Here is a 26,426-nt window from a genome sequence, read left to right on the forward strand (position 1 = left end):
AATCCATCACAGGTATACATGTGCTCCCCATGGATCTCTAATTCAATGAACAATGAGGACATTTTAACAAAAACTTTCAACTTCTCAGTGCAGAAATTTAAGGTTAGTAATAGTTTCAGAACAGAAAACAACACACAAACCTGTAACTTCCCCCATAATCTGCATTTGTCACATCCCACGCAGTCCATTATACGGGAGATATTCTTGAAATGTAACCGGAATTCCTCCTAATGTGCAGAAAATATTTTCATTCTAACTAGACATTAAAAATTAAACTGCATTTATCTGAATTCTAAAAACATTTTTAAGCTTATTAATGAATGAATTGTGTTTTTCAACAATGATGAAAATCATCTGGATTTGTACAGCATAGCATGCATATGAAATAGCTAACATTAATAGCATTTTATAAAATTCACTCCACATATTAATTCAACCAATTTTTTAATGAGAGGCTACTCCATGCAAAGCACCAACATGTTCACTGTGGGGGACACAAGAGTAAATCATGCATGGTTTTTACTTTGAAGGAGCTTAACTGCTGCTTCTATTTGATATCTGCATACAACCAGTGGCAAATACATCTACATTATGTTTTATTTATTTTGGATGCACTGCTTTGTGTAAGTGTAAATCAGACAGCTAGTCCTGGAGCAATGATCAATTCCCATGTCTCTCCTTAGGACTACCCCATATCTGTACACGTGCTCTGTCAGCATGGATGACCACAGTGTGTGGTCTCGCAGTCCCCCACGTTTGCTAAGGCTGCTTCTTCAGGGACACTCACTCACTGGATCCTTGAATGGTGCTGTATTAGCTCCCCACACAATTTGGTAACTCTTCTGCCTGTGATCTGTGCACAGGTTTCTGTAACACTAAGGTCAGCCTCAGCTTCTCTGAGAACAACACTAACTAAGAGAAAGTTTCCTCATCCTTTTCATTGGGCAAATGCAGAAAATAAACATCATTTTATTGTACTGAGGTAAATGTTTCATTGCAAAGAGCTGGAGTGAGTCACCTGAAAACCCTGGCCCATCAAAAGCCCAGCCCTGCTGCCCAAAGTGTTTGGAGGAATCTGTAGCTTGGCCAAAAGAAAGACAACAGAAACATTCCAAAAACTCCTTTGTGCTCCATTCTCAGAATTCACATGCTTTGGAGCAGATGGAAAAATGGATTTAAATTCTCCTTTATATACCTTTGAAAAGTAGCAAACCAAATTTCCAGCATTTTACACTTTAAAGCTAGTTGTGAAACTTTAGTCTGGTCTCAATCTTACCTTCCTCATCTATAAAAAAAGATACATAATTATAGTTGTCTTGATCAAAAGTATAAAATTTATATAAACATTTATAAAGTAGGAAGCATTAAAAAAATGAATTAACATTATGTTAAATACCATAATACTAATATACCTCTAAAACAACCATAAATCAAAACAACCTTCCAAAACTAAAATATAGTGTGGCTAAACTACTTCATTTCAGAAATACTAAGCAACTCTGACTAATTTATTCATTCTTGTAGCATGTCTATATCTAAAATATGCTGGGGCCAAATAGGTTTCAGAATTCATAATTTGTCAGATTTTATTTTATTTTATTTTTTATTTGTCAGATTTTAGAAATAAATTACATAACACTATTTATTATGAAACACCCCACTGGAGTATATGCCAACACCTTATAATCAAATATATGATTGTTTTTGTAGCAAAATGTAATAATAGTCATACAAAGCAGAATTTTTTAAAAAACACTGTAACTATCTTTACATCAGTTCAGGTTAGACTTCCTTGGTGGCTCAGATGGTAAAGCGTCTGCCTACAATGAGGGAGACCTAGGTTCAATCCCTAGGTCGGGAAGGTCTCCTGCAGAAGGAAATGGCAACCCACTCCAGTATTCTTGCCTGGAAAACCCCATGGATGGAGGAACTTGGTAGGCTACAGTCCATAGGGTGGCAAAGAGTTGGACACGACTGAGCGACTTCACTTTCACTTTCTATAACTATCTTTACATCAGTTCATGTTAGGTTTTGCTAATAAATTAATTTGCACCAAACATAAGAAAAATGTTTCAGTGGTTGGAGCTTTTGGATTTCAGAATTGCATATAAAAAATTATAGAGCTGTTGTAGAAGACTATTTGCCAGTCAATTTCAAATACTTTTATCAAACTGTAAAGGTATAATGTATTCCTTAATTACTATAAGCCAGCGGTCCCCAACCTTTTAGGCACTAGGGACCGGTTTAATGGAAGATAATTTTTCCATGAACAGGGAGGGGGGATGGCTTCAGGATGATTCAAACATTGTGCACTTTATTTCATCAGTTCCACCTCAGATCATCAAGCATTAGATCCAGGAGACTGGGGCCCTCTGCTGGAAGCAAATGAAAATGAAGTGCTCCTAATGTGAAGTTTCATAATGTTCCTAAAATATAGTCTCTTTCTGATATCCCAAGTCAACAGATAATTTTTGCCTTATATGTTAGTCCGTAAGTACAAAAACATAATCGTTTGAAAAACTGTAATAGTTCATAAAATACACTTTTGAAAATATGCTATTACTATCTTCTAAGTGGCTAACAGTGCATGATTGCTTTTAAGATGCATCAAAACAACAAAAAGAAAAGAAAGAAAACTTCCTCTCAAAATAATGTCTTTTAAAAGGACAATTACAAAGGTGTCATTAGAGCTACAACTGAAGATTCACTAAGCAGGGGGGCAAACTAGAGAGAAAAAAGGAATTGAGAGGAGTTTTTTGTATCATTTACAGTAAAATCCAATCAGACCACCCAGATTGAGAACTGGGAAAGGAAGTTTAGAGGAAAAAAATTAAAACACAACCAGTCAGCTGCTCTCCACTCTTCCCACCAATCAAGAACTCTTTACCTTTAATGACTTGGCCCCCTTTTTGTCACCTGCAAACATGGATTTCTCATCAAAGTGCATGGGAAAGGACCTGATGAAATGAAAATATTATAAGTTACAGATGACAAATTCAAGTTCTGGTAGAATTTTCTATCCCTACAAATATTTAAAATTCATAATTTACTCGTGTGTAAGGTTTGGTAACATGAGAAGGTGGCAACAGTTTGCATATAACTATTTGGTAAAAGAGAGCTTTATAATTTGTAAGACTGTAAGGTTTTGAAGAAATTATATGACAGAAATAACCTAAAAAATTAATAACAATTTATGTGAAAAATGTAAAACATTCTGTTAGCATTTCAAAAAATGTAATGCACAATTTACCTTAAGCATTTCTTAACCCAACTTTCCTCCATGCTCATTTTAGCATAGACCCAGGATATTTTTTTTAAGGTTAAACTGTAGAATGTAAAGCTAATGTTCTCTTAGGTAATCTATCCTTATGCTAACACATATTACCATGAATTTAAATAGCAACTGGAAGAAAACAAAATTGGTAGAAAGAATACTAAAATAACATTAAATTTTGGCACTACATAAAATTTAAAGTTATATTTAAAAATACAGCCTATTCTCGAGTGTGAAAGTTTATGCAATAAAACTTTTCGGTCAACATTTTTAGAAAAAAATTTTAAAACACTGCCATCCAATGAACTGTCCTTCTCAGTTCTAATTCTCCCTTTTCCTAACCAGCTTTCAGGAGTCAGTTTTTGTTGTATTTCAAGAACTACGTCATCCAATTACAGAGTGGAAAATTTCAGATCACTGATAATTCAAGTCTTACTTTGTATCTTGAAAGATATTCAGTAGAAGGGTTTTTGTGTCAGCATCTTCTTGCACATTTCCAGTGTAAAGGTCGACAATTGAGCGCTCAAAGTATGGGGCCACTTTTGATAAAGCTCGAAGCTCAATTAAATATAGGAAGTACAGATTCTTTAGCCTTCTTGGGCCTTCTCCCTTGGTCTCCACAGGGTCGAATCGGCGTTTAAATTCTTTCATGTTAGGTCCCCAGCTAGGTTTACCCCAGGTTTCTATAAAAGAAATATATTATGTACTTTTAATAAATAGGATTTTTTTTCTCTAGAGAATATATTCTTTTCCCCAACAATTTTTATACTAATAGAAAAAAATGTGATTACCTTCCAAGAGATAATTTGCACACAGATGTAAATTAATACTAGCATGAAGTCCTGATATAAGCTTATAGAAGACTCGTTTCTCCAGACACAAACCTAGTCAGAAAAATATTGAAAAAGAAATTACGTTCATTTAGATAACAGAAATACTGAATCAAGAGGATTAGGTATGCAGGCTTATTTTTAAAGTTAAGATTCAAGGACATTAAAAATAAATCAAGGAACAATATAAAATAATTAGTTTGAGATCCTCTCACTAGCAGATAAAATAAGATTTTGACTTCAGCATGGAGGTAACTGAATATGATAACTTAATGCAGAATAAGATACAAATGTCTGGACTTCTGAAGGTCCAAACACTCGAGCAGATGCACTTAGTTAAGTCCACATGTTACCCAGAAGGCAACAGCACAGATACTTTGTGGTTGAGGCTAAACTAAAGCAGACTTAGAGGCACTGCTTTTGCTTAACAATAGCTGTTTCTCCTTTTCCCTTCCCTACAGATGTCCTATTTGAACCTACTTGATGGTGGAGGAAGAAGAGACTGAAACTGAATTCTCTTCTTCTTCTAGATTATTATTATTTATTTTTGAAGCCAGGCCCTCAGCAGTGAAAGCGGGGAATCCTAACCAATGGACCACCAGGGAATTCCCCTTCTTCTAGATTCTTTACTGTGTCTTATTAATCCTTTGTCCTGAATTTCTCTACTTAACTACATGTTCTGCTTCTCAGGAGCCCAGACCTAGAAGACAGACATCCAGCCAATAGAAAAATGTGTGCTATTTACATGTGAGTAAAACCACATCAAGATGGAGTTTAGGACTGTGATGGAAGTTTATCTTATGTAGCCTTCTTAAGTCCCATAGGCTTTCGCTCAAAACAGAGTCAAGATAATTTCATCATCCTATCCTACCCCTGCCTCCATTTAAAAATATTTTCTCTTATTACAAGAGTAATACATATTGTGAATGTACTTAATGCTATTAAGTAAAATTTGAAATGCCCAAGAAACTAAATTTTATACTGTATTTTCCATAATAAAAAAGGAACAGTATTTTTAGAAAATATTCTTTATAGAAAATTTTAAAAATAAAACTGCAAAACTTAAGTCTTTAAGAATACACCAGATCCAGAACAATGAGCTTTTTCCCTTTTCTACCACTCAACAGAGTTATGTCTTTTTTTGCCTTTTTTTTTTTTTTTTTCCACTTTCCCCATGGGGAAAAATGGGCTCCAACAATGGAAACTAAGAAATAATCTCATTTATATGCTGAAGGCTTTTTAAGACATTAAGAGTATGTATGTGGCTTACTTTGCATCTTCTTAGGACCTTTTAGATCTTCAACTTACTTTCCCTTTGTGTTCTACAACAGATGGCTCTGAAGCAAGTAGCTTCTAATAGGAAAAAATAATTATTTTGAGATCTCATTCCCTAATTCAGAATTCTTCCTAGAATATTCTCATCTCATCTCATGGATAGAGTGTGTGTGCATGCTAAGTCGTTTCAGTTGTGTCCAACTCTTTGCAACCCTATGGACTGTAACCCATGAGGTTCCTCTGTCCATGGGATTCTCCAGCTAAGAATACTGAAGTGGGTTGCCATGCCCTCCTCCAGGGGATCTTCCTGACCTAGGGATTGAACCCACGTCTCTTACGTCTCCTGCGATAGCATGCAATTCTTTACCACTAGCACCACCTGGGAAGCCCCATGGATAAAGGTAGAAATTAAATTCTATTTTGTGGTTTCCTCATAATAAATAAAAATTAAATGCAGCATTTACCTCTTAAAAAAAAAAGCATGTGGCCAAGTTTATGGTAACAAGGGATATAAACAATATGAATAACTTTGATAAAACATTAGGTACTAAATTCTCCTGTAGTAAAACTTCTAATCAAATCTGTTATCAAGTAGCAAAATGATCAGATTTGAGGTTCACTTTTTCTTCCTTTAAACCTAAGCAGTAAAATATCTAAAGATAAGAGAATGGAAAATAAGCTAAGCAAAGCTCATGAAAATTCATATGCCTAAAAATGAGAGAGGCAATTCAAATTTGCAAAGTCCACAAAGCTCCTTACCTAAAACGGGGATGGGTGGTAAGTGGGAAGGAAGGAAGAAAAATCTATACTTCCATAAACTGAAAATTAGGCAACTTCAAGAAAAATCTTAACAATAAAAGATGTGCCAAGTGAATGCACCAAGAAGACATACAACACTCTTAGCAGGAAAGTGCTGGAGAGCTGACCCCTGCCTGCAGTCTGCTGCCAGGCCAATGCCTAGCAAATCCAACTGCTGACTTTAGAAAATGGTTCTCCTCTTTCTCTTCTGGATTTAATTTCATTCAAATTCATTTTCACCAACCAAACTACAGGACAACAATATATAATTTTTTTCTCACAAAAGGGCTAGATTTACTGCAATACTATTATTTGGCATTTGTACATTGTTTAGTGATTCTCAAAGCAATTTTCACAGGCATCATCTACGCTCACAGCGTAGGTAAGTTGGATGGCTACTGCCACTCTCGTGCCCCAGATCAGCAACCTGAATCTCAGAGAAACTGAGTCAGTTGCCTATAAAAGGGAGTGCTCACTGAACCATGTATCAGTGGACTCCCATCAACAGGATACTAGGAGATTCTGGGGTATACAGTATATATCCTAGAATTTGACATTGCCCATAAATTTCATTCTTATCCTCCATTATCAATATGCAGAGTCTTTCCCCACCTCTTTTAAACTAAATACTATTTTTGTAACTTGCATTTTTAGTATAAAGCTAATTAAACAAAGCTAAGCATCTTTTCCCACGTTGGCCATTTGTCAGTGTAATTCCTAGCAGTATTTGCACATCGAAAATAATTAATTAAAGAAACAGAGAAATCCCATTCATAATATAACATTACTGACAAACCTAAGAATCTAGTATATTGGGATCTGTATTACTTTATTCTTTAGTTAGTTTAGACTGTATGTTTAAACATGTTTAAAATCTTCTGAATTCAAATTCATCTTCCCTTAATTTCATATACAAAAAAACCCACTTTCTTTCAAAAAGAATGTCTCTACTTAACAAACCAGACTTGCATAATGCTTCCTAGAAAAGTAGTTTGGATGAGTATTACATACAAAATGGAAATAAGACTGGGAACCAGTTATGAAAATGTGATGACCATATCTGCCCTGTGTATTTCCGTAACACTGGTTTTTAGCTGACCAATATCCTCAACATTTTCAAATAATTTTATCCTAAACTACAATAACATAAAACCTGTTATTTTCTTTCATACACTGTCAAGATTAGTTGTCTAGGTAATGAATCCTAAAACTTACAAATATATATTAAACAAATCTTTTTGTAAGATGCCAATACATTTAAAATGCAGACATTAGGTTACCTTCTAGCCATGTGTAGAATGATTCTCCTAAAAAACAAAGCAAAAACAATAAAAATTATATAAACATATTTACTTAAAGCCTTAAATATCCATAAGGTTGAAGAGAAACAATCTTAAGTTTGCCTTTGATGATAACAACCAAAGCACTGTTCAAAACTTCCAGAAAAAAACTGAATTATAATTAATACAAAAATCAAATTACTAATTATCCTATTTTTCCTGAACCAGTAAAGCTACATATACTTCCTTAATTATCTAAAAATACTAAGTTTCAAGGGATAATTAAAAAAAGTTCTCTAGTTTTCAAGATAATTCTTCAGAAAAGTTAATGACCAGAATATGAAGGGGCCTTACTATGTGTACCATGCTAAAAGAACAAATCCTAGCCCACTATTGTTCTGAGTGAAAAGGAAAATGGCAGTCAGTAAGGGTGAAAATAGTTAATATACTTCCTAAGTTACCCATCCTTATTTTAATTGTGAAAAGCAAAGCATGAGGATGAAAACTCAACACACAAATGGCTGAGCAAGGAGTACAGGGGATAAATTAAGATGGTGGGGAATTTGTCTCCTGAGTCTTCACCCTTTGCAACAACACAAATACCTTCCTAGAGATTCATTCATTCAACATGCTCTTACTTAGATGATACTTTTACAAAGGATCATTCATTATCTCACTCATTTATTCAGAAAGCCCCAACAGTTAATAGCAAAAGTCTAGCTTCCAAGGTCCTCAACAATCTGTCCTCTACTCATCTTTCTAATTTAAACTACCCCATGTGAAGTCTTTCTAACTGCTAACAGGGTCTCCCAAAACATGCCTTGTTTTTTCCTTTTTCAACTCCTTGGTCCATGCTGTCATTCAAGTAGCACATACTATCCAATTCTACTGGCTTAAGTCGGTCCATTATTTGTGCATCTCAAATGCCACCTTTCCCAGTAATATTCCAAGTGAGACAGGATCTATTCCACCTCTGAACAAACTCCTACACCACTCACTGTCTGTGCTGTGTATGTAATAATTCTTTATTGTCTCTTATGAACAGTGCTTATCATTCCTACTGTACATATTTTTAGCTCCTAGAGGAAAGATAGTTCCTCTATCTTTATAAAAAGATATGTTTTATACATCTTTCCATACTGTACAATGTGTACAATGCTCATCATGGTGCCCCTCTACACAGCTAAGTAAATATTCATTTGAAATAATTATTTGGCTGTTTGGGGGCATGTTATAACTGACATTCATTTAGAAATCTGGAATAACCTACTGTTGACAAATTATCATTCATCAGATTAAGTGTAATAATGATGACTGAGGTTATAAATTACAAAATCAATAAGAAAATAAAGAAATCACAAGACAAATATCTGATAAAACTATTTTAATTTCCTTCCATTTCTTTAGAACATACTCAAGTAGATCACAATAACCAAAAAATAGGGGAACTTGGAATGTGATCCTGTTTCTATACTAAACATGTAAGTAGAATGGTTGTTACACTGTTTTTAACATAGGGTAACTTTGAATTATATACATTAAAAAAACCTCTCATTTTTTGGGTTGCTATTGATTGCTAGTTATTTTCTGAAAAAAATAGGATAAATACTTTTGAATTAAAAACAGGAAAAAATCAAATTTTGATCATTAAAGACATTTCTTCTACACTTGAAGCAACATAAAATGAGAGCTTTAACTCACCATCATCTTCTCCTGAAAGATAAAATAAATAGATAGGATATCAGAAAATGTCTTTTACAGTTCAGATTCCAATCCTATTTATTTTAATATGCGATTAAAACTTACTGTGTGTTAAACTATTAATCATACCATTAACATTGGTTGGCTTGTAGTTATCCTACAAATAAGACTTCTTAATAAGAATAAAAGCCAAACAGCACAAGATTTTCATATATGTTTTATGCAATAAATAGTATCAGAGAGCAAGTAATCATAAAAACCACTAGTTTCAATAATTAACAAATACACAAAGTTACTCCTTTAATTGTTATGCACACAACTCTTTCTGAACATGTGTTTTCAGACTGGAGCACTTTTCTTTCTTAAATTACTGCTCCTCAGCACACACTCACCTGAATAAAAACCCTTCCCAAACTGTCGTCAATGAAAGCATCCTTGCAGGTGCTGCGGGACTGCCCAGACATGGGGAAGAGGCCACAAGGCTGGACTCTCAGGCTCCACAGCAGCCCTGCCTTATTGGCTTTACATGTGGAATTCTACATAAGCTTTCATTTTTGAAAAAAAAGTTCTGTTGCACAAAAACTGTTCAAAAACTAGTTGTAGAAGCCCAGCTGTTACAGCTCAGAAATAGCGTGGAAGACACATAGTTAAGAATATTAAACAGCTGTTCATCAACAATTCACAGTTTGAGTGAAGAAAGCTCATCAACAGCATTAGCAAGAGCTATTCCATTACTTCCTAGGGTACCACCATCACCTGGGACCCATTCTCTCCCTTACCCAGTCTTTTGTCTCCCTCTTCTACACTTGTTTTCTCTTTTCTACTCCTCTTTCCTCCCTCTATCTTTTTCTCTGAGCACTTTCCTTCCTCTCCTCATCTCTCCTACAGTTTCAAGTCTTAGTTTATCATAATATGGAAGCGAAGTGTTTCTTAGGATTTGATGCTTTTATTAAATGAACAACTGTACTTTCTGCTTTACAAGTGATCATATGGTCTTCCTTGGTGGCTCAGTGGTAAAAAATCTGCCTGCCAGTGCAGGAGACATGGGTTTGATCCCTGATCTGGGAAGATTCCACATACCATGGAGCAACTAAGCCTGTGCGCCACAACTGCTGAGCCTGTGCTCTAAAGGCCGGGAGCCAAAGCTACTAAGCCCTCAAAACACAACTAATGAAGCCTGAGCACTCTAGAGCCTGTGCTCTGCAACAAGAGAAACCCAAGCACCACAGCTAGAGAGTAGCCCCTCCTTGCTGCAACTACAGAAAAGCCTGCACAGCAATGAAAACCCTGCACAGCAATGAAAACAATGCACAGACAAAAATAAAATAATTAATTTTTTTTTTTAAAGAGTAAGTTATCATAGAAAAGGTCTGGAAGGATACCTTCCAAACTACTATGGAAGAGAAAAAGTATGGAGGCAGGTAGGAATGGGGGTGAGGGGAGGGAGTGTCCTCTTTATTTTTGTATTGTTTCAATTTTCATAAAATCTTATAAAACATTTAAGTTGAAAATAGAAAAGCTATGAGGTAAAAGTAGTAAAAAGAGAGAAAAAGGGTAGGAAGCCATCCACATCGTCTTCATACTCCAATTACCTTGTCAGGCAGTTTCAGAATGAATCTGGGAAGACTATATGCCACACTGTTACAGAGCGCACATCTGAGAGCAGTCCATTCATTCCACCTTCCCAAATCTCTCTGGTTTTGAGAAATGCCTAAAAAGATGAATCTAGACCAGGAAATTCAAGTTCCTAAATCAGTCCTGGTCTAAAGAAAGCATTAGGATGTCAATCACAGGGCTTCTCCCAGGGTTTGGGTCCTCGTAGAGAACAGATTGAAGATATGCCTAATAATTTTATACTGAATAACCTCCAACTGTGTACAATAATGCTGTCGCATAGAACTATAATACCAGCCATGTATGTGATTCAAATTTTTTTCTAATAAACATGTAATGTTTTCTCATATCCACATTTTGAAAAGTATGGTATACATGCATTACAGTACATCAACAATTTGCTTTGTGATGCAAGAGTTAAAGTGGTTCTACCAAAACAATAAGATTCTGTTTAAGGGCAAAAATATTTTATACTGCTTTAGTTTTTTAATTTAAATGAACTAAAATTACATAAAATGGGAACTTTATGTGTTTCTTTCATACAAGCCACATTTTCTGTGCTCAACAGCTTGATGTGGCAAGTAGCAACCTAACTTTCTGGTATTTCTCTGCATCCTTCTGACTCAGAGTGTTGTGCACAGATCAGCACTTGGGCATCATCTGGGAGCCTCACCCAAGACCTACAGAATCAGAACCTGGTATTTAACAAGGCTCCCAGGTGATCTGTATGCACACTGAAGTCTGAAAAGCACAGGAGGAGCCACTGGTTCTCAAACTTGGCTGCATACTAGAATCATCTAGAAAGCTTTAAAATCACCAATACCTAGATCCTAATTCCAAAGATTCTGACAACTGGTATGGGATAAGGCCTGGACATCCAGATTTTCGGGAGTTCCCCAGAACCTCTAATATATATGGATTACTCATATTTCTAATTTATTTTATATAAAGCTCCTAGTTTAGGACCTGGCACATATCAAGCAGTCAATAAAGGACAGTAATTATAAAAACATGTGGAAATCTTGATACAACTAAGAACTAAGCTTATTCTTTTAATCATTCAAATTAGCAAATATACAAAATAGCTGAAAATTTTCTCAATACATAGTTACAAAAGTATCTTGTAAATAATATCCAAGAGCATGAAAATGTATGAGACACCCACCTCGGCTGGGTGCCAGAGGATTTAAAGGACGATAAACAGATCGAGGCCTGAGAAAGAAAAGTACAAAATTCAGACGTAAATGGTTTGACATTTTGACGTAATTTTTTCCAAAGGAAACAAATATTCCCTTCCTTCCACCTTCCCGCTAGTCAATCCTCCTCCTTCCCCTACCCCCTCCAGTTACTTGAAACAGTTCTCTTCATAGATGCTGTTCCACACTCTCCACGCAGAGGACCCTTTATAGCCGGTGTAACGCTCGGGATTCAACAGCAGGTCTACATACTGAGCAGCTGGAGATCTCTCATCTGAAGAAGAAACAATTCATAAAACCATCTACATGTCACCATCTATGCAAAATTTACCATCACAAAGCAAACAGGGCTACACAAAAGTTAGAGAAATACTGCACTTTCAAGCCATCTCCAAGTTAAAAGGTAGAGCGGTTAGCATACTTGTGACTGTCCTTGACCCAGGATTTATAACAACTTGAACTTAAGAAAGGAAAAATAACTTCTCCCTTTCTTTTGGATGCTCAGTGCTCTTTTAAGTAACATAACATCCCTTACCTTAATTAGAGGCATTAATTACTTCTCAAGTTTAAACCACCAAGACTGAAAAGACCTAACCAAATCATAACCTGTTTTAATATTTCATTTGTTTGCCCCCTCCATGTATATAGCTACCTAAACACATACTTGAGACATGTTAGTACATATTATATGAAAAAAGCTCCCTCTGTTACTCTCTGCTTGGACTTAGGAAGTAAATGGTACAATAACTTTGAGATTCAAAATTGATCATTCAGAGTTACACCATGTTCTAGTAAAAAAAAAAGTTATAAATTTATTTTTACCAATGTTAATATATTATTTAACATATTAACTGGTTAACATATTGGTTAGTAGGCACAACTTCAAGAACTTATTAGCACATTTGAAATTAAATAATGACTTTCCATGTTGAAACCCAAATAAATATTTCCTAGATCTCTACTATTTGGACAATATTTTGAGAGAGATCTCTGGGGGATACAAAAGATAAAAGGAAAAATCATCTTAATTACTGAGGTTCATATTTTGGGTAGAAAAGGGAAGTACAGGTTTTCTTACCTACACAAAAATTATAATGACTATGCTTCACAAATCTAATAATACTCATAGGCTCAAGTGCTATGTATGTTGGCACAGATGTACTCTTTTATTTATATGCTTCCTACTTTTTGGTGTCATGGTATTAATCAATGGTATTAATATATAGTCACCTGACTTGAAACAAGACCAAATATGGTCATTAAAATATAGTCCCTCTTAGTTTCATTACCTGTCAGTCAAAAATATTCACTGGCCATTCAATGACCATAGATTAAGATTATCCACAATCCTAAAAGGAAAAAAAAGCATCCTGACACATGTCTTCTGAGAACTACCTGGTACTTTAGTGATGCAGGAAGAGTACAAAGCTAATTTCAACTTCCCATTAGTAAACAAGTGGTATCTCACAGATGATGGAAACATGATTTTAAAGAATACTGTCTCTATTTTTAGCACTAACATTATACAGATACTCCACTATGTAAATTAAGGCATAGAAACAGTTTATTTGTAAATGGAAGAACAGAAACTGTCTAAAGACATTTCTTAATCAAGACCTAAGACTAATTAATTTAAAATTTTTTAATTAACAAATTAAAATTTAAATAAGTTAATGAATTTTATTTTTACAGTAAAATTTTAAAAGCTTTATAATGACTAATTTCTGTTTATTATTTTAAATTTCTTTGAGCCATTCTTAGTTCACTTTACAAAACTGAGTTATCTATATGAACTTAAATACTAAATTAATATCATAAATATATACTCATATACATAATGTCCATATGTATAAAGTACATGTGTGTACACACATAAGCCCACACTTAAATAGAGTCATCTATGAATGTGCAGATTGAATTAGTATCACCCTCTTCACCCAATTAAACCAACTAAACAGTAAAGAAAAAAATCCTTGGATTCAGATATTAAAGTATATGGATTTAAAGTATACTTCAAGGGAGTAGAAAGTCACATGAGCAAAATCAATTATACAGGTTTTAAAATTAAGTAAAACTTACATTCTTCACGTTCTTAATATGTATTCCTTTAATTCAACCAAAAATTGTCTTACAAAATGTAATATTTTTTCAAATCATGAAAAAGGTGGGTTTTGTTAACCTACAGAAAGTGTTAGCAAACTATGGCCCACGAGACAAGCCTGGTCTGCTATGTGTTTTGTAAAGAAAGTGTCATGGGAACTCAAGGCTTGTTCATTTGCCTGTGTGCTGCTTTCACTCTATTATGGCAGACTTGAGCAGTTACAACTGAGACCATGTCAACTACGGTCTATCTAATATATATAATAGTTGTGGTCTATCTAAAATATTTACTATCTGCCCATTTACAAAAGAAAAAGTTTGTCAACTCCTGACTTATGCTGACAAGAATTTCATGACATCCAGAATGAAGAACATATGAGGGAAAAAGCATACACAGGTTGAGGTCCCCTACAAAACACACCCATTCTTACTCCTGGAGTCACCTGTGACATGATGTTAACTAATTTGTTCCTAAACTATAATTTCTTTTCATTTGTACACCTGTATCATTCATTCAGATAGTTCTCTTGGATCCCTAATAAATCCTCCCCTCAAAAAGTTTTCTCTTCTTCCTCCCTCTACAAACCTACTCCAAAGATATTCCTTCTTTTTGACTATTCTAACAATTACCTAAGGATTCAAAGAATTTCTATTGAGTCTAAATACCTAATTCTGTAAATTTGTCAACTTGAACTAATATTTCTTCTTCCTCCTCAAGTACCCCTTTTATCCGATTGAATTTTCCTTTCACTGCTCTAATTTAGTATTAGTGTTTTGAGGCCACATTGCATTCTCTAGCCCTCCTGACCCATGTATCTCTTAAAATGTAATGGTTGCACAGGCCAACTTAATATGCAGGCTTTTTGCTTATGGACACAGATCAGAAATATTAGGTTATAGACTCAGGACTAAGCCGACAATCTTCTATCTCTGAAGCTACCCCAAACTGCAATTTACTATTGAAACATAATTTCCTCAGTCAAGGAGAAACTATAGTTTATAAAGCACCCAAGTAATTTTGATACACAGCCAGATTTAGAAACTCCTATTTCAAGCAGTATTTTTAACGTATCAATGAACCTGTTGAAAGGGGAAAAATAAAAAAGTAAAAATCTATCACATTATTTATGAAACAACTAGCACTTCCCTGTGGCTCAAAAGGTAAGGAATCTGCCTGCAATGCAGGAGATCTGGGTTTGATCCCTGGGTTGGAAGATCCTCTAGAGAAGGGAATGGCAATCCACTCCAGTATTCTTGCCTGGAGAATCCCATGGACAGAGGAGCCTGGTGAGCTACAGCGTGTGGGTTCACAAAGAGTCGGACGTGACTAAGCAACTAATACTACCACATGAACCAACTACTTCAATCAACAGATATTTATTGGGAATGAACCATGGCCAGGCAGTGTTCTAGGCACTAGGGACATAGTTATGAACAAAAAGACAAAGTCCTTGCCCTCAAGTAGCTCATAGTCTAGCTGAAGACAGACAATAAAGTTAAATAATGTCTCACACATAGTTCTTAGTGCTCTGAGAGCAGGCAGCGGTGCACAGAGACAGAGGGAAAGTGGTTGCTATTTTATGACAGCAGGTTCTCTAATGAGGTGACATTTGAGCAGAAACCTGAGGCAAAGGAAGCAGCAAGCCATGCATAAAAAACAATAACAAAAAAATAAATAAATAGAGAGGGGTAAGGAGAGCAGCCTACCTCAAACCACTAAATTATTTAAAAACCTATTATTTGATCTATAAGGATTGTCTTCCTTTCAAATAAGAACAAAGCCAAAAACAAATCAGCAGATAACAGGGTGTTTGGCTATATTCCAATACACTGGGGTGAACATTCTTTAGATTTTTTGCTTTAATCTAATGATTTAGATTATTGAAATAACAATGACACCAAAGCTACTCTGATGGTATTTTTTTTAACTGTAGGTGAAAAAATCTTTGGGACACACATGAACATTACTACCCAGAAGAAGTGGTAATCCAACTAGTAGCATGGTTTCACATGTTTAAGACCTACACAAACTATAAAAACTACCAGTTATTTAAATTATGTAATCCTAAAATGATTTTATGTAGGTAGCCATGTGAGTGCTTACCCAGGAATAGTGACTTGCTTTGATGAAACCTTTGCCAATTCTAAATATCATAACAGGGATATTTTACGAATTTGCCTATCACTATATTCAAAAAAAGCTTTGTTCAGATTTCTTAACAATTTCCTTGTTGAAACCATATAAACCATGGTAATAACACTCCCTCTCCCAGTGTCTCCTCAATTTACCATAATATTGGAGAAGTGCCCTGTAAGTATCCCATTACAGACTGTATTAACAGCACAATTCTACATATGAATCTTTAAAAAATTTTTAGAAAGCAGACCACTTTAGATGCTTTAAAAATTCAGAAGAACTTCTGCTGCCTGTTAATTATGTGTGCTTGAACCTCAAATCCTTTTCCACCTCAAAAAATATAATAATACCAAGGTAAAAGGTAAAGAGAGGCTGAATGAATTGTCCTAAGCCTACGCAGCACAATTATTGGGAGTATTCTGAGACAAAAGATCTGGAGACACGTCAATTATCTTCTGCTGAAAGAAATGGTAGTTACTATTGAACCGTGGCCTGGCTTTATTCTATTCCAAACAGGGCTGTGGGGATCAAGTTAGAGTCCTTGGAATATTGGAAGGTGTCTTTATGTTAGTTTGTTGAGACCTCCAACTAATTTCATTGTGAACATTTCTATAATATGGTCACAGACCTATAACTAAGTGGCTTGAATTAGAGGTCCATAGGAGATGGGGGTGTCACAATGGAAAGAAGACGTGTGGGAATAAGATCTAGGATTGAATCCTGTCTCAGCCTCTTGCTACTCTGTGATCTTGGGCAAGCTTTTAGTCTTTTTGAGACTCAGTTTCCTCAGATATAAAATAATACACACCTCAACCCACTCTAGTACTTTTGCCTGGAAAATCCCATGGCAGAGGAGCCTGGTAGGCTGCAGTCCATGGGGTCGCTAAGAGTCCGACACGACTGGTGACTTCACTTTCACTTTTCACTTTCATGCATTGGAGAAGGAAATGGCAACCCACTCCAGTGTTCTTGCCTGGAGAATCCCCGGGACGGGGGAGCCTGGTGGGCTGCCGTCTGTGGGGTCGCACAGAGTCGGACACGACTGAAGTGACTTAGCAGCAGCATCAGTGTAGTTGTAAAGCTAAGAAATGATAAACTTCAGGCACTTAGTACAAGGCCTGGAACACCAGTTCTTAAATACTATTATGAAATAAGATCCACATACAACATCCTGTGTATTAAAGCTGTAACTTTGACTGTATTTTCGCTGATTTAAGTATCTTAAAAGGGTTAAAGTTAAAATAATATAATTACAATAGTTTATTACCATCAAGTTCACAAAAGTGATCCTGTGAATCATCATATCTTGCCCAGTCAATGAAAGCTTCTTTGCTTTGATTACTAGGGGAAGGAGGAATAAAAGAGAAAAAGGATTAAATTTGGAGTTGAAAAGTTTGACACTGTATTCTAGTGTATTAAAAATAGATAATCTGAGATCACATCTTCATTAATTAGATGGCATTACAAATTCAGTTAGTGGTCACATGAAACAATGATTAAAACAAGTGATATGAAAGAGATATTAATTTCCACGAGTGATTTTCATTTAACTACATTAAAACTACTTTAGGCCTAGTTCAATGATAATTACTTAGACCAGAAAACTAATTTACAAATACGTATAAGATGCAATTAAACACAAAACTCAAGCTGGTCTTTTCAGTTGACTTAGGCCTGGTGGGCTGCCGTCTATGGGGTCGCACAGAGTTGGACATGACTGAAGTGACTTAGCAGTAGCAGCAGAAACAAAGTAAATATGTATTATTTTTTCCTAAGTAGGAATTAAATTTACTTTCAAGATTCTTTTAATTTAAATTGCTTCTGTATTTATATTACACTCGAAAATACTAAAAAAAAAAAAAATGCATTTCTAGGATCTTCCATCCAACATCCCTTAGTAACATCAATGTCACTTTTATCACACTGTATTATTCATTTTGCACATAACCTCACATTTAACAAAATCTATGACAAGATTTCTGGCCAGGAGAACTGATAAAGGAACAACTACACTCAAACTAAACCCTGACCTATATTTCCTTTAACCTATACTCAGACCTTCTCTATCTTAAACACACAGCGGCAGTGTATATGAGAGAAGTATTATCACCCTTCTTTACTCACTACACAAAAAGAAAAAAACAAGGCAAAAAATTATGTACTAAGTATAAATCAGGTATTCCTAAACGTGGTACTGTCATAGCCAATAATTTATTTTGCATTTGAGAAGCTGCTGCATAGCATAGGCACTGCATGAAGTATATAAGGCTGTCTGCACTACAACCACCTTACCAATAAAAATCTCCAATTTACCACAGAATTTTCTATGAGAATATATAATTAAAGTTAATAAAAAATTTATACCATAAGTGACTCAGTTGACATATATGATGCAATAAAACAAGAATGCCTAAGTTCTAGTTACAACTAAAATGATAACTATAGTCATGTTTAATCAGATAAGTCTTCTCCTGAAAATAGTAAGGAACAAAGCAATTTTGATATAAACACCTATTTTCTTATTAGCAATATGACTAACTTAGAGGAACGTTTAGTACATTTATTTGATGAGGTTTTCTAATTGTTTCATCTGGTGCTGCTGTTGCTGCTAAGTTGTGTCAGTCGTGTCCGACTCTGTGCGACCCCATAGACGGCAGCCCACCAGGCTCCCCCGTCCCTGGGATTCTCCAGGCAAGAACGCTGGAGTGGGTTGCCATTTCCTTCTCCAATGCATGAAAGTGAAAAGTGAAAGTGAAGTCGCTCAGTCGTGTCCGACCCTCAGCGACCTTATGGACTGCAGCCTACCAGGCTCCTCCGTCCATGGGATTTTCCAGGCAAGAGTACTGGAGTGGGTTGCCATTGCCTTCTTTGATAGAATGCTAATCTAATGCTAATAGAGCTGGCCCAGTTTGGTTTAAAAATGAGTTGGAAGGAAACTTAGAGATCATCTAGCCCAGCTTTTCTAAAAAGTCAGTTTGAAGATTGATGCCGCAGTACTTTGAGAAGAATTTCTTGGGCTTAACCTAGGGCTTCCTATCAAGATGCTGCTGTGAGTTAAAGTAGTCATCTTTAAAGTGGGAAATGGGCAGGAAGGGATGGGATGGAGGGATTACACAGGGGCATGAGAAAACTTTGGGGAGTGTATATATAATTATCTTGATTGTGCTGAGTTTTGTGAGTGTACACTTGTCAAAACATCACACTGTACATTTTGAATAGGTATAGTGTACTGAATGTCAAGTACACTTCTATAAAGCACTACTGGTTGTCAGAGAAGTTGTGGGATGAGGAATTCCTGTACAGTACTACTAGCAGCAATGTATTTTGGTACAGTCATTTTGGAAAACCATTTGGCAGTTCTTAATTCCCTGGTGGCTCAGTGGTTTAAAAAAAAAAGAAAAAAATCTGCCTGCCAATGCAGGCAGTGTGGGTTCAAAGATGCCTCTGTGGAAGGAAATGGCAACCTACTCCAGTATTCTTGCCTGGGAAATGCCATGGACAGAGGACCCTGACAGGCTGTAGTCCGTGGGGTCACAAAAGGATTGGACACAACTTGGTGACTAAACAATTCCCCCTGTAGGTATACTTCTCCACAGAAACGCATACAAACGTACCACCAAATAGCCACCTAAATGTTCTGTGAAATGGCCAAAACCCATTGGCCCATATGGCCAATCCACCATATTATTCAACATAATGCTGCATAAAATAAGCCAGATACGAAAGAAGACACACTGTATTATTCCACTTATAAAAGCTGGCAAAACTAATCTTTCTAATATAACTCAAAATCATGGTTAACTCTGCAAAGTGATAATGGTTAGGGAAGCACCTAAGGTGATCTCCTGGGTGCAAGTACCTTATTCTGGATGGTGGCTAATGGAGTTGGTTCACTCTGTAAAATTAAATTGACTTTTATACTTAGACTTGTATACTTTATTATATGTGTGTTAAACTTAAAAGTTAAAAAAATTAATAACTATGGCTCAACAACAGAAATTTATAAGTGAAATCAAAAGACAAGCCCTAACATCCCATATAACCAACAAAGAAATATTATCAGATTATATGAAGAGTGCCTACAAATTAATTTAGAAATGTACCCTTTCCCCAAAGGAGAGAATAGCAAAGAATATGAACAGGCCATTTACCTCAAAAATGTTATGATTACTTAAGGCCCAGTCCCTGGATCATGTCTCTATTTATATTTTCTCCTTGGTAATCTCACTCAGGTTTATGGTTTTTAAATATCACATATTCATTGAATGACTCCCACATTTTCTTTCCAGTCTGGACCTCTCCCCTGAAACTGAGACTTGTATATCTGCCTGTTTGACATCTCCATAGGCAGTTCAAACTTAACAAGTACAAGGTTGAACTAAAATTTCCCATCAAATCTGCTCCTCTTGTGGATGTCCCCAGTGTAGCAAGTGGCAGCTTCATTTTCTTAGTTCCAAATCTTGTACTTATTCACAGCTCCTATCTGTTTTCATACACAATCCTTCATATTCAATCCTTCAGCAAAAACTATCAGCTCTACCTTCATGGATTGGAGAAGGAAATGGCAAGACACTCCAGTGTTCTTGCCTAGAGAATCCCAGGGATGGGGGAGCCTGGTGGGCTGCCATCTCTGGGGTTGCACAGAGTCGGACACGACTGAAGCAACTTAGCAGCAGCAGCTACCTTCAAAATCTATTCTGAATATGACCACTTCTCAATGTTTCCACTGCTATCAGTTCAGTTCAGTTGCTCAGTCGTGTCCGACTATTTGCACCCCATGGATTGCAGCATGCCAGGCTTCCTGTCTGTCACCAAATCCCAGAGCTTCTCCAACTCATGACCACAGAGTCAGTCATGCCATCCAACCGTCTCATCCTCTGTCGTCCCCTTCTCCTCCCACCTTCAATCTTTCCCAGCATCAGGGTCTTTTCCAAGGAGTCAGTTCTTCGCATTACGTGGCTAGAGTATTGGAGCTTCAGCTTCACCATCAGTCCTTCCAATGAATATTAATGACTGATTTCCTTTAGGATGGACTGGTTGGAACTCTTTGCAGTCCAAGGGACTCAAGAGTCTTCTCCAACATCACAGTTTCAAAGCATCAATTCTTCAGTGCTCAGCTTTCTTTATAGTCCAACTCTCACATCCATACATTGACTATTGGAAAAGCCATCACTTTGACTATAAAGACTTTCATTGGCCTTTCTTAATGACTTTCGTAATGCCCCTACTTTTAAATATGCTGTCTAGGTTTGTCATAGCATTTCCTCCAAGGAGCAAGTGTCTTTTAATTTCATGGACTATCCATAGGCCAACTCTCACATCTATACACAACTACTGGAAAAACCATAGCTTTGACTAGATGGACCTTTGTTGGCAAAATAATGTCTCTGCTTTTTAATATGCTGCCTAGGTTGGTCATAACTTTCTTCCCAAGGAGCAAGCGTCTTTTAATTTCATGGCTGCTGTCACCATCTACAGTGATTTTGGAGCCAGGAAAAATAAAGTCTGTCACTGTTTCCACTGTTTCCCCATCTATTTGCCATGAAGTGATGGGACCAGATGCCATGATCTTTTCTGAATGTTGAACTTTAAGCCAACTTTTTCACTTTCCTCTTTCACTTTCCTCAAGAGGCTCTTCTTTGCTTTCTGCCGTTAAGGGTGGTATCATCTGCTTATCTGAAGTTATTGATATTTCTCATGGCAATCAGATTCCAGGTGTGCTTCATCCAGCCTGGCATGATATACTCTGCATATAAGTTAAATAAGCAGGGTGACAATATACAACCTTGACGTACTCCTTTCCCTACTTGAAATCACTCTACTGTTCCATGTCCAGTTCTAACTGTTGCTTCCTGACCTGCATACAGATTTCTCAGGAGGAAGGTAAGGTGGTCTGGTATTCCCATCTCTTTCAGAATTCTCCAGAGTTTGTTGTGATCCACACAGTCAAAGGCTTTGGTGTAGTCAATAAAGCATAAATATGTTCTGGAACTCTCTTGCTTTTTCGATGATCCAACGGATGTTGGCAGGTTGATCTCTGGTTCCTCTGCCTTTTCTAAACCCAGCTTGAACATAAGGAAGTTCTCAGTTCATGTATTGCTGAAGCTTCGCTTGGAGAATCTTGAGTATTACTTTGCTAGTGTGTGAGATGAATGCAATTTGTTGCAGTTTGAGCATTCTTTGGCATTGCCTTTCCTTTGGAATTAGAATGAAAACTGACCTTTTCCAGTCCTGTGGCCACTGTCGAGTTTTCCAAATTTGCTGGCATATTGAGTGCAGCACTTTCACAGCATCATCTTTTAGGATTTGAAACAGCTCAACTGGAATTCCATCACTTCCACTAGCTTTGTTCCTAATGATGCTTCCTGAGGCCCACTTGACTTCACATTTCAGGATGTCTGGCTCCAGGTGAGTGATCACACCACTGTGGTTATCTGGGTCGTGAAGATCTTTTTTGAATAGTTCTTCTGTGTATTCTTGCCACCTCTTCTTAATATCTTCTGCTTCTGTTAGGTCCATATCATTTCTGTCCTTTATTGTGCCCATCTTTGCATGAAATGTTCCCTTGGTATCACTAATTTTCTTGAAGAGATCTCTTGTCTTTCCCATTCTATTGTTTTCCTCTATCTCTTTGCATTGATCATTGAGGAAGGCTTTCTTATCTCTCCATGCTATTCTTTGGAATTCTGCTTTCACATGGGTATCTTTTCTTTCCTCCTTTGCGTTTCGCTTCTCTTCTTTTCTCAGCCATTTGTAAGGCCTCCTCAGACAACCATTTTGCCTTTTTGCATTTCCTTTTCTTGGGGATGGTCTTGATCCCTGCTTCCGATACAGTGTCATGAACCTCCGTCCATAGTTCTTCAGGCACTCTTTCTATCAGATCTAATCCCTTGAATCTATTTGTCACTTCCACTGTATATTGGAAGGGATCTGATTTAGGTCATATCTGAATGGTCTAGTAGTTTTCCCCACTTTCTTCAACTTAAGTCTGAATTTGGCAATAAGGAGTTCATGATCTGAGCCACAGTCAACTCCTGGTCTCGTTTTTGCTGACTATATAGAGCTTCTCCATCTTTGGCTGCGAAGAATATAATCAATCTGATTTCGGTGTTGACCATCTGGTGATGTCCATGTGTAGTCTTCTCTTGTGCTGTTGGAAAAGGGTGTTTGCTATGACCAGTGCGTTTTCTTGGCAAAACTCTGTTAGCCTTTGCCCTGCTTCATTTTGTACTTCAAGGTCAAACTTGCCTGTTACTCCAGGTATTTCTTGTTTTCCTGCTTTTGTACTCCAGTCCCCTATAACTAAAAGGACATCTTTTTTGGGTGTTAGTTCTAGAAGGTCTTGTAAGTCTTTACAGAACCATTCAACTTCAGCTTCTTCGGCATTAGTGGTTGGGGCAGAGACTTGGATTACTGTGATATTGAATGGCTTGCCTTGGAAACAAACAGAGATCATTCTGTAATTTTTGAGACTGGACACAAGTACTGCACTTTGGACTCTTCTGTTGACTATGATGGCTACTCCATTTCTTCTAAGGGACTCTTGCCCACAGTAGTAGGTATAATGGTCATCTGAGTTAAATTCACCCATTCCAGTCCATTTTACTTCACTGATTCCTAAAATGTTGATGTTCACTCTTGCCATCTCCTGTTTGACCACTTCCAATTTACCTTGATTCGTGTACCTAACATTCCAGGTTCCTGTGCAGTACTGTTCTTTACAGCATCGGACTTTACTTCCATCACCTGTCACATCCACAACTGGGCGTTGTTTTCGCTTTGGCTCCATCTCTTCATTCTTTCTGGTATTATTTCTCCACTCTTCTCCAGTAGTATATTGGGCACCTACCAACCTGGGTAGTTCATCTTTCAGTGTCATATGTTTTTGCCTTTTCATACTGTTCATGGGGTTCTCAAGGCAAGAATACTGAAGTGGTTTGCCACTGCCTTCTCCAGTGGACCACGTTTTGTCAGAACTCTCCATGATGACCCATCTGTTGGGTGGCCCACACAGCATGGCTCATAGTTTCACTGAGTTAGACAGGTTGTGGTCCATGTGATCAGTTTGATTAGTTTTCTGTGATTGTGGTTTTCCTTCTGTTTGCCCTCTGATGGATAAAGAGAAGAGGCTTATGGAAGCTTCCTGATGGGAGAGACTGACTGTGGGGTAAACTGGGGCTTTTCCTGCTGATGGGTCATGCTCAGTAAATCTTTAATCCAATTTTCTGTTGATGGGTGGGGCTGTGTTCCCTCCCTGTTGTTTGACCTGAGAGCAAACTATGGTGGAGGTAATGAAGATAATGGCGACCTCCTTTAAAAGGTCCCGTGCATGTGGTCCCAGGCATGCAGTGCCACACTCAGTGCCCCTGACCCTGTAGCAGGCTACTGCCAACCCACACCTCCACCAGAGACTCCTGGACACTCATAGGCAAGTCTGGGTCAGTCTCTTGTGGGGCCACTGCTCTGTTCTCCTGGGTCAGGTGCACATAAGGTTTTGTCTGTGACCTCCAAGAGTCTGTTTCCCCAGTCCTGTATAAAGTTCTGTAATCAAATCCCTTTGCTACACTCAATATGCCAGCAAATTTGGAAAACTCAGCAGGAGCCACAGGACTGGAAAAGGTCAGTTTTCATTCCAATCCCTAAGAAAGGCAATGCCAAAGAATGCTCAAACTACTGCACAGTTGTACGCATCTCACATGCTAGTAAAGTAATACTCAAAATTCTCAAGCCAGGCTTCAACAGTTCGTGAACCGTGAACTTCCAGATGTTCAAGCAGAAGAACCAGAGATCAACTTGCCAACATCTGCTGGATGATCAAAAAAGCAACAGAGTTCCAGGAAAGCATCTATTTCTGCTTTATTGACGATGCCAAAGCCTTTGACTGTGTGGATCACAACAAACTGTGGAAAATTCTGAAAGAGATGGGAATACCAGACCACCTTACCTTCCTCCTGAGAAATCTGTATGCAGGTCAGGAAGCAACAGTTAGAATTGGACACGGAACAACAGACTGGTTTCAAATAGGAAAAGGAGTACACCAAGGCTGTATACTGTCACCCTGCTTATTTAACTTATATGCAGAGTACATCATGAGAAACGCTGGGCTGGATGAAGCACAAGCTGGAATTAAGATTGCTGGGAGAAATATCAATAACCTCAAATATGTAGATGACACCACCCTTATGGCAGAAAGCAAAGAAGAAATAAAGAGCCTCTTGATGAAAGTGAAAGAGGAGAGTGAAAAAGTTGGCTTAAAGCTCAACATTCAGAAGACTAAGATCATGGCATCTGGTCCCATCACTTCATGGCAAATAGATGGGGAAACAATGGAAAAAGTGGCAGACTTTATTTTTCTGGGCTCCAAAATCACTGCAGATGGTGACTGTAGCCATGAAATTAAAAGACACTTAGTCCTTGGAAGAAAAGTTATGACAAACCTAGACAGCATATTGAAAAGCAGAGACATTACTTTGCCAACAAAGGTCCGTCTAGTTAAGGCTATGGTTTTTCCAGTAGTCATGTATGGACATGAGAGTTGGACTATAAAGAAAGCTGAGTGCTGAAGAATTAATGTTTTTGAACTGTGGTGTTGGAGAAGACTCTTGAGAGTTCCTTGGACAGCAGGGAGATCCAACCAGTCCATCCTAAAGGAAATCAGTCCTGAATATTCATTGGAAGGACTGAATTTGAAGCTGAAACTCCAATACTTTGGCCACCTGATGTGAAGAACTGACTCATTTGAAAAGATCCTGATTCTGGGAAAGATTGAAGGTGGGAGAAGGGGATGACAGAAGATGAGATGGTTGGATAGCATGACCAGCTCAATGGACATGAGTTTGACTAAACTCTGGGAGTTGGTGATGGATAGGGAGGCTTGGCGTGCTGCAGTCTATGGGGTCGCAAAGAGTCAGACACGACTGAGCGACTGAACTGACTGAACTGAATCAAATCCCACTGCTCTCCAAAGTCAAATTTCCTGGGGGTTCTACTGCTATCACTCCAGTCTAAACTGAACCACCATCATGTCTTAGAAGGATACTACTATAACCATACAACCAGGCTTCCACAGACCTGGCTCCGCCAAACCCACTCTCTCAAAATCCTCCAGTAATTTTTCATTCCACTCAGTTTGAAATCAATATTCATAGTTAAGTGTCTTCAAGACTCTATGAGATCTCCACCCTACACTTCCCTTGGCCACTCCTCCCCCAGCACCTTTTG

At 37.3% G+C, this 26,426-nt stretch overlaps 1 protein-coding gene across 8 annotated transcripts in view; it reads right to left on the bottom strand.

Moving 5' to 3' along the window:
* The window catches only part of ERO1B (endoplasmic reticulum oxidoreductase 1 beta), a 72,221-nt gene that overhangs the window by 9,134 nt on the left and 36,661 nt on the right, over nt 1-26,426 (bottom strand). For 3 of the 8 annotated variants that reach the window (XM_070782297.1, XM_070782295.1, XM_070782298.1), the window contains 9 exons: nt 17,473-17,546; nt 12,122-12,242; nt 11,938-11,984; nt 9,159-9,170; nt 7,458-7,484; nt 4,066-4,158; nt 3,711-3,957; nt 2,888-2,957; nt 141-227 (listed from right to left, as the gene is read on the bottom strand). In XM_070782297.1, the coding sequence (XP_070638398.1) occupies nt 141-227; nt 2,888-2,957; nt 3,711-3,957; nt 4,066-4,158; nt 7,458-7,484; nt 9,159-9,170; nt 11,938-11,984; nt 12,122-12,242; nt 17,473-17,546 (778 nt within the window). The remainder of the gene's footprint in view (nt 1-140; nt 228-2,887; nt 2,958-3,710; nt 3,958-4,065; nt 4,159-7,457; nt 7,485-9,158; nt 9,171-11,937; nt 11,985-12,121; nt 12,243-17,472; nt 17,547-26,426) is intronic. The other 5 variants (XM_070782302.1, XM_070782301.1, XM_070782300.1 and 2 more) reach the window with 2 other exon arrangements.

This window comes from Bos indicus, chromosome 28 (assembly GCF_029378745.1).
Source record: "Bos indicus isolate NIAB-ARS_2022 breed Sahiwal x Tharparkar chromosome 28, NIAB-ARS_B.indTharparkar_mat_pri_1.0, whole genome shotgun sequence".
Lineage (NCBI taxonomy): Eukaryota > Metazoa > Chordata > Mammalia > Artiodactyla > Bovidae > Bos > Bos indicus.